Genomic DNA, 9,142 nt, shown 5'->3' with positions numbered 1-9,142 from the left:
GTACACCACCAACCCAACAGGACTTGCGGTTGTGTAAACAATAGTTTAAAAGTATTCCAACATAAATGCTCTCATAAAGCTAACATACCACAGCTCTTAGCTCATAATGCCCAGAGATGCCTTAATGAAATGCCATTCAAAACTACCTCACTATTTCAACTATACCTTGAGGTGCTAAAATTATGTAAACATCACCCTCTACACTTTTCTAGAACAAGTGCTGGAGTGTTGAGAATCCCACGCGCAAGTTGATGGCCGCATCCTGCTCAATTGCAGCAAAGTTGCCAGTGCACTCTTTAACATGTCTGGTGACATGAAGTGCGCCACAGGCTGACTTGTTCCAAAAGATGGCGACACTTACATAACTTGGAATTACTAGTTTTCACCTAATGAGACCTAGATTGTTCCTGAGATGACTTGGCAAGTCTTGCGGATGCTGTTTGAGTTGGCTGTCCAAGGGTCAAGGCTCACTAGAGCAGGTACCTCCACAGTTGGGGGCGGGTTGCTTGGGAGCCAGTGGGAACCCCAGCACAGGTGGCATCCTCTCAGCCTCTGAGCGCCATCTCAGCAACCTGGGGTGCTCACCAGCGAGCGTTCTCCTGGGAGTGGCCACGGATTCTCTCTCGTGAATGGAGATTAATGATAGGAGCACCCTAGAGGAGGCAAGTACGGCCAGTGGCAGGAAAAGACTTGAGGTCTTCCAACTCCATGATGCTGGTTCCCAGACTAAGCCTCCTCTCTCTCTCTCTCTCTCTCTCTCTCTCTCTCTCTCTCTCTCTCTCTCTCTGCACTGGGATGCCTCTTTAACTTTTGTGTCCGTAGTCTCATGTTTCCTGATTGGCTTGACTCTGGAAGGGCTAAGGAAAATCTTTCAGCCGCTCCTGGAACAATTTAGCCACTGCCACATTTTCATCCTCGATGCCCAGTGCAGACAGGAGGCAGCCACATCAGCAGAATAGGCTCATGTTGCCTGTCACCTAGGGAAGCCAGTCCAGAGTTGAGGAAGGAGTAGCCCAGGCTGGCCTTTTGCCCCATGGGAGCAAGGGTTGGATAACGAGTATGAAGAAGCACGGCTGGCTTGGTCGCTAACTTCAAATTTTAGCCTCCTTAGAAGCTGCAGCTCCTAACACTGCAGCCGGAACCAACAGGACACTGGTTCTCTTCCTGGAGGCCAAAGGCAGGTACTTTCACCCAGATATCTAGTTTAAAGGATGTAGTTTGAGTTTTTGTTGTTGAGAAAAATACTGTACACTGGGGGCTACTCATTCACAGGTGTTTAAAGCATCCTTAGGCTCTGTCTTCCCAGGACCCTGACGCTATTTCCTCATGTGCAGGGCATCCTGGAACTTGGTGCTGGTGTACTGGGCGTGAAAGCCTTTCTTGTTGATGGTGTCGTCTGTGTGGAACCGGATCATCAGAGAATCCCCTGCAGAGTAGATTTCCTCTAATGGCTGAGGACAAAGAAGAGGAAAGCTAGATTAGGCCAGTATGTTATTGTTGGGAAGGAGAGGAGGGTGTACTGAGATGGTGCCCAAGGGTGGCCATGGCTGCCAGGAGGTCACCAGCTCTGGTAGGCATTTAAGCAGGCTTCTTGTCTGTGGAGGCCCCAAAATGTGACCCTATTCCACCTTGTCTCCAGGCCAGAGAGTTTCAGCTTGCTCAAAGTTGTTGACAACAACTGTGGCTACACACCCTGACCTAGTGTGTGGTTACTTGGTGTTTTGGACATTAAGATGGCCCATAGAGGTACATCCTTTCCACCCTGGCCAAAGTCAGAGAATTCAAGCATATTTCTGCTTCTTCTTTTGTATTAGAAGGCTTGACTTAGGGAGTAGCTGCCTTCAGGATACTTGGTCTAGGGCAGGTTCACTGCCTAAACAAGTGAATGCTTTTCTCGAGAATTAATGGCTTGATGTCTCAAGTATTGAATCAAGCAACTGTTCTAGTTGTCTTTTGTCTTCTCCCCGGCCTCCTCCCTGTTGTATTGGGGTATAAAAGTGTATAAAAAATTAAACACAGGTGGACTCAGAACTTGGCATGTAGCATGCACTGAGCTGTCCTCCGGAACTATCCTATGTCTCTGTGTTTCTTTCTTATTTCTTATTCTTTCTCTTCCTCCTACTTTTCTGATCCTCACACCCCTACCCTGGAACATAGGTACCTGCCACAGCTAGGATTGCGACTGTAGTTACCCCAAAAAGATGGCTCCCAATCTAGGGCAGCCCAACGACACTTGTCAAAGGAAGATTCCTTGAGCCCTGCTTTACAAAGCTGAGCCTAGACACGTAGCACATACAGCATCTCTGTGCTATCAGGGCACAGGCAGGCCTGACACTGTGCTAACCTCATCTGGATCTCATCTAATGCCAACTTCACAAGTGTGTAATAAGGCAGGCACCGACTCCAGTTTACGTGTAAGGATGCTTTGTCACACAGGTCAGCAGGATCCACACTCGGGCGTTTCTGACTGTGAAGCTTGCTCTGTGATTTTTAATGCTGTGATGTATCTGCCAGGAAACCTGGAACGGAAACCATTGCTCAGGTCTACATTCTGTCACGGCCAACAAGTGGGTGGAGCTGCTGTGCTTGTCAAGAGACTTGTGCCAGGTCATCTGGAATGGCGTTAGAGCCAGATGCCAAGGCCACTGCCTGCCCAGATCCTAGGGATGCCAGAGGGAACTTCCTGCTATTAAGATCTCCAAGGGGCTCCTCTCCATGGACTCCTTGGTTCCAGAAATTTTATCAAAGGCAGTGCATCAGGAGGTCTCATCCGGTTGTTCTTTCTTTTGGGGAGGACAAGGAAAGGCAGAAGGATAACGATTCAGAGACAGGAATACCAGGCTGAATATCTGTTTTGCACCAGGAGCAGTGGTAATTCCAAGATAATTTGAGTAAGCCCAGGCAAAGAAGAATGGGTAATCAGCAGAGACAAGGGCTGAAGCCCAGGACAGACAGTGTGTCATGTGGAGTCGCTGGAGGATGGCTAGGACATTGTACTCACTTGTTCCTATACACCCAGTGAGCACAGACTACACGTCTACCGTGAGTCGGGTGCCAGCCATATAGTGAGCCCAGGAAAGTGGGTAATAAAGAGAAAAGTAATGACCTTGAATATAAACATTGTGTTTATACCAGGAATAATTTGTAATCTTCATAGACACTTGGTTTTGCTTATGATAAGAATTTCATCATATATATATATATATATATATATATATATATATATTGAATTAATAAAGCCCAAGGGCCAAATAAAAATGAGGGAGAGGACTCAAAAACAGAGGCGATGTGAAAAAGGCTAGTCTTCTTCGTATGATGTCCCTGGCTGCCTCCCCAACTGTCTCTGGGGATTCTCCTTTCCACTCTGCCACAGAGAAACGGACTTCTGGCTGTGGCTCACAGTGGCAGGATTCCAGCTAGGCATGCCGTCAGGAGGTAGCCTGGGCATCCCTCAGACTCACCCCTGAGCCGCAGAAGCGGCCAAGCCTGGGTGCCGAGCTGTCGTAACCATCGTAGATCTCCATGTAGTCATAACTACAGTCTGCCTCCTCCTCGACTTCAAAGGTCCGGAATACCAGCTCCACTCCATAGCCGTCCTCGGCCACTATCACCCAGTCACAGCGGGCCTGGCTGGGGTAGTTGTTGTCCCCAAACTGGGCATGAGAATAGAGCTCTTTGGTCTGCACTTCAGCCTTCAGCCTGCCCCCGCACTCTGCAGTAGAGACAGCAAAGAGTCACTCTTTCCCTGGGCGCCCAGAGCCTGAGCATCAGCCCACCACTTCCAGCCAGCTGTCCTGAAGTCATTGCAGGACTTACAGGAGAGGTTAAATCAGCAACCTCACCACCCTACTGCCGAGGCAGTGGTACAGAAGGCAGGACTCCCTGGGGGCATCCAAACGGGCCCAAGAATGCTGCTGAGAAAGGCTAGCTGTTGCCCTCTCTCCACCAAGGGGAGAAAGGAGCAGGAGGGTGGGTGGCTTGCCTGACTGACTGTAGGGTTGTGACTGATTTGACTACTCCAGTAGAGGGCGGTAAAAGCACATCAAAACTGCAGCTGAGCCAAACAACACAAAAACCTGTTTCTACTGGAAGGGATTATGAATGCAGGGTTTGGGGGGGGGGGAGGGGGGAGTGCAGTGGAGGGGTGGGAGTGGGGATGCAGAGACATTTCTGGAGTGGATTGTGAATTATTTTGTTCTTAACATCCCAGCTGGAGTCGTTCACCTGGGTTGGCCCGGCCCTGTCCAACTCTGAGTCCTTACTCCAGCTACCGTCTCTTTATGTCTGACCTGCCTTTCCACTCATGAGACACACGAGAAGCCTCCTTCCCCACCTGCTGCACCACCCCCACCCACCACCTTTTATTAAATTCTGCAAGTATTTCCCAAGTATGCTCCAACTTCCCACTGAGACCCTAACCCACCCACCCCGGGCACCTATGTTCTATTTTGCTTTATTCTATGTGTAGGGATGTTTTGTCTTTCTGTATTTATGTGTACCATGTGCTTATAGTGTCTGTGAACACCAGAAGACATCAGATTCCCTGAAACCGGAGTTACAGACAGTTGTGAGCCACCACGTGGGTGCTGGGAATCGAACCCAGGTCCTCTGCAAGAGCAGCCGGTGCTCTGAACCACAAGGATGCAAGGACGAGAGGATTAAATCACTCACCTGTGACTCTAAACCACTGTGGGGGAAGTATAGATCCTCCTGTGTCTACCGAGGGTTTCATGAAGTGGGGGGTGTCTGCCTAAGAAGGGACAAGTGGGCATGGGGCTGCCATTTCGTTTGCTCTGAGTCATGCGTTCTGGCCCTGACTTAAGGGGGTGGAGGAAAAGGGGGAGGGGCTGTCAAAAAGAATGGCAGTGTCCCACAATCATGACCTCCTGCTCAGTACCACAGACGAAAGCCACAGGCAGGTTCTTGAGCAGTCTCTGGCTCTGCCACAATTAAATGCCAGGATCCAAGGGCCTGCATTCCTCCACAGGGCTAAGACCGAAATGGCCAGGCAGATTCCACTTCCTTATTGACTTTTTTAGATTTAACAGTGTAGATAAGTTGGAAGCAGACACATTTTCTTCCAAAGCACCCGGCAGAGCTACTGACATTTGGAGTGCCAGGAAAAAAGAAGAAAAAATGACAAGGAAAAGCAACATTTTCCAGAAGTGGCCCCTTGAGGGCGAAATGGCAGCTCTCCACCGCTCAGTTCTCAGACCTTCGCACTTCGCGGGCCAGCAAGACGACAAACACATTTTTAAAGGGAGAAACAGAGGGAAAGAGGAAGAGGGGGGACAGCACCAATGAAGTGCTGCCCACATCCTATTTTGTCAACTAAAGACATCAAAAGAGAACAACCTTCAGCCAATGGCAGCTGCTGGTGTTTCTTCTAACGGGGACGTTTGAGGATGCCACCCTCCTCACCCCACCCTGGCAGACAGCCCGAGGGCAGTCCTTCACCAGTTTTGAGGTATCAGCAGCGGCCCCCACCTGTGCTGTGCACAGCCTGGAAGCCTTTTCTCTGCACCGAGGCGTCTGAGGAAAACCTGAGAAACAGGCTGCTGCCCGTAGCCACCACGGGATCTGGCTTCTTGCTGCCACAGAAGCGGCCGAGGACGGGGGCCAGGCTGTCCGTCCCATCATACAGTTCCAGGTGGTCATAGGCACATTCCTGGTGCTGCTCAATCTCAAACTCATTGAATGTCTGGAGATGGGAGAGCAGAAAGTGAGGCAAGGATCTGGCATTGAGAAGGAGAGGGGAAAGGGCACACAGGACCTGGGGCTGTCTGTCTACCAGCTTTGCAGGTAGCATTGCCATGATGATGGCAACATCCAGCCCCAGAGCCGGGCTACCGACCGCTCAGGATTTACTTCTTCCCACCTCCTCCTCTAAGACTAGAAGTCAGCTGGGACTGAGGGCTCACCCATGCTGGACAAATGTCCCCTCATTCAATCTTTGCAACCCTGTCCCCTGCATGATCCCTGCTAGAAGATATCAGATGGCTTGTCCAGGGTCCTCACCGGTAGAGTTGGAACTGTGGCTTCAGAGACGCTGCTCTTAGCCTGTGCCCACGACCATACACTTGAAATTCCAATGGCTTTGGGTAGGTCCACACTGTTCTGCCATCAACCTCAAAGTGGCCGACATTCATTGGGTGTTTTTTTCACGCCAATAAATTATGAGGTTTTTTTTTCCACTTAAATTCTAATGAAGTTACAGAGATGTATTGTTATCCCCAATGAGCAAGAAGGGAAACTGAGTCATAAGGAAACGAACTGGCTTGGTTAAACCTATTCAGTTGGAGTGAAAGGACCCAGAGCCAACCTTCTCCAGGTCACACTATTAACCCCACCCAGATTCTGTGTTCTCTTTTCTTCCCGTCCCTCCACCAAAGACTGTCTCCGGCTGTTTTTCTGGGGAGCTGCACAGTTTCAAGCCATATAGATGACTGGCTGGCTGGTGGCCTTCCTGTGGTGTCAAGGTGAAGCCTTGGACCAGAGGCCGGAGTGGGCAGGGGACACTAATTTTCTGTGTGTGTGTCACACTCCGTAGTAACAAAAGGCAGAGTTTTGCTCAACATGCCCACCAACTGTGTTCCAAGGACATGTCTTTTTCAGACTAATTCCTTGTGTGCACACACCTCAGATTAAGGCACCCCACTTTGCAGGTTTGAGGTCCCAGCCCAGGGTACACTGTTCTTCATGATCATCAGGAAAGGATGTTGTGTCTTTCCGGCAGATGACAGCCCAGGGCAAAGCTGGCCTCTCAAGATTGCACGCTGCTCTGGGGGACCCAGGCCAGAAGACAGCAGTTTCTACATAGGCGGCACACGTCACATACAGGAGGTGCCCGAGGAGCATGTCCTATGGTCTGGGGTTCCTTCTGTGCCCATGATGCCTCGGGAGCCCATTAATCCTTGTGCAACAGAAACTCCTTGACACTGTCACCTGCTAATCACCATGTCTCTCTGTTCTCTTCTCCTCTCCCCGCATTAGCAGGCTGTCATGCACCAGGTCCAATCTTATGAACTAAGGCTGCGCCTCTCAACAGTCTGAGGTGTGTGTGTGTGTGTGTGTGTGTGTGTGTGTGTGTGTATGTGTGTGTGACTCCCTAGCTGCCAATTGCTTCACACGCCATACACTGCAGGTCAGGGGTGGGGGAGCTAAGATATGGGATTCGGAGAAGAGACTTTTTATTCTGTAAATAACGAACTGTTCTGTGCAAGACTACACATCAGATATACACAGGCAAGACTCGAAATGCAAGGCGATTGTCGCTTTTCTAACTGAAGGAAGAATTAGCATAGAGGTCTCACCGGTAATTGAAAGAGAGGTAGATTGCAAAGGAGTATGGATAACTGTATTTATTCTATGTGAGTGATTGAGTAAGAAAAAAGGTACATGCTTAGCCGGGCGATGGTGGCACACGCCTTTAATCCCAGCACTCAGGAGGCAGAGGCAGGTGGATCTCTGTGAGTTCAAGACCAGCCTGGTCTACAGAGCTAGTTCCAGGACAGGCTCCAAAGCCACAGAGAAACCCTGTCTCAAAAAAGCAAAAAAAAAAAAAAAAAGGTACATGCTTTCCTATGTGTGGGAAACTTCTGGAGAGGTTAACAAATTTCTAGAGAGGGATGGGGGGGGGGGACCTGAGAACTTGTGACCGTCCCCTGTCAACAAAATTAAGTCTTTTTTTTTGTTTTGGCTTCCAGAATGCATGCACTGTCCTGTAAGAGACCTGAGACAACTGAATTCCACACAGCAGGGTGCTACTGGAAGCAGTGCACAGAGCATGCTCCCTTCCTCTGCCCAGCAGCCCCCATTGCAAGAGTCCCAGGATCTCCCCCATTTTCCAACAGCAAAACTGAGACCTGGACATACTCCAGGCTGGACATGGAACAGGGACTTGAACCCATGTCCGCCTGACCCCAGAGTTTATGCCCTTAGCAAACTAATAGAGGCACTCACAATTTTCACCCTGTGGCCTGCGGTTGACGAAATGTTCCAGGTGCATTCCTTCCGGCTGGGGTATTTGTCAGGCCAGTTGGGGCTCATCAGGGTCCCCTCTGCACTGCTCATCTTGTATGCACAGCCAGCTGGAGGTCAGAAGGGGACACACAGAGGGGTCATTCAGCTCAACTCAGGCCAGTATCACAGGGGAATCTCAAGGTCAATATCCAACGTATGGATAGCCAGCCTGGATCTGGTGTGACCTTGCGCTGACTTTGAAGGGCTCAGGAGGAGAGGCATTTTTGTAACTACAGCCATCCACTAGGAGATTGGCACTGGGAACATGGATGAGTTAATGCCTGGTTAGAGCACAGGTCCGGGGTCAGGTGGTGCTCAATTAGAGTTCTGGTTCCACAGTTGATGGGATTAAGCCCTCTCATGGCCTCAGGTGTAAACGGGAGTACCAGGCTCATACGTGTGGATTAATATCACATGTAAAAGACCTAGAGAGTGCCACCACAGTGAACGTCAACAGAGGTCCCTGGGCCACTATGCCCCCCCCCCCCCAGCAGTCTTGTCCGTGGCCTGCCTGCTTCGCCCAGGTCACCTATTATTAGCCAAGGCTGGCGCCATGGCTTGCTTGGTGACTAGTACTTTGAGTTTGTCGTCCTCTGTGGTAAGGGGTTTGCAAGCATTCTCTCGCCTAATGTTTCCCCTCTCCTAATAAGCAAACAAAAGAGATATGGGGTCTTCACATCTTCCACCATCCTCCAAACCCTTCACTGACCCAGGGCGGGGCAAGGCCTGAAGCCACATTTGTCACAGATATACAAACTCCATCAGCAGCTAAAGCAAACGCTAAGGGCAGGCTTCTTCCACAACGGCAGGACATGCAAAGCCATCTGGCTCTGAAGGGAGCCGGCACAATTCCTTACATTCTATTTCAATGTTAGTCCTACATGCAGCGTGCTATGGCCAAGACTTGGGGCTAGTTTTTGTCGACACCTAGGATACACAGTGTGTGTCAGGCTGTCTCAAATACTTCCTAGGCAGGCTGTAATCCTTACAAACCCTCAGGAAGGATGCCTGTTTGCCACAGAAGAGGAAACCAAAGCTCAGAGCGTTTAAGTAGCTGATGGTTCCCTCGCTGGGGAAAGGTAAAGCCACAGTTTAGATCAGGTATATTGATTCTGGAACC

General features: G+C 50.1%; 1 protein-coding gene across 1 annotated transcript in view; it reads right to left on the bottom strand.

The window, feature by feature from the left end:
* Window positions 1-1,223: 1,223 nt before the first annotated feature.
* Tll2 (tolloid like 2) overlaps window positions 1,224-9,142 on the bottom strand; it is a 120,613-nt gene continuing 112,694 nt past the window's right edge. The window contains exons 18-21 of the mRNA XM_041661790.1: window positions 7,963-8,090; window positions 5,488-5,701; window positions 3,462-3,712; window positions 1,224-1,451 (exon numbers count right to left, since the gene is read on the bottom strand). Coding sequence (XP_041517724.1) covers window positions 1,317-1,451; window positions 3,462-3,712; window positions 5,488-5,701; window positions 7,963-8,090 — 728 coding nt within the window. The 3' untranslated portion in view covers window positions 1,224-1,316. The remainder of the gene's footprint in view (window positions 1,452-3,461; window positions 3,713-5,487; window positions 5,702-7,962; window positions 8,091-9,142) is intronic.

Source organism: Microtus oregoni, unplaced genomic scaffold (assembly GCF_018167655.1).
Source record: "Microtus oregoni isolate MIOR12 unplaced genomic scaffold, Mior012 000012F_ref0000307, whole genome shotgun sequence".
Taxonomy (NCBI): Eukaryota; Metazoa; Chordata; class Mammalia; order Rodentia; family Cricetidae; genus Microtus; species Microtus oregoni.
This window is presented reverse-complemented; position numbering and strand designations above follow the sequence as displayed.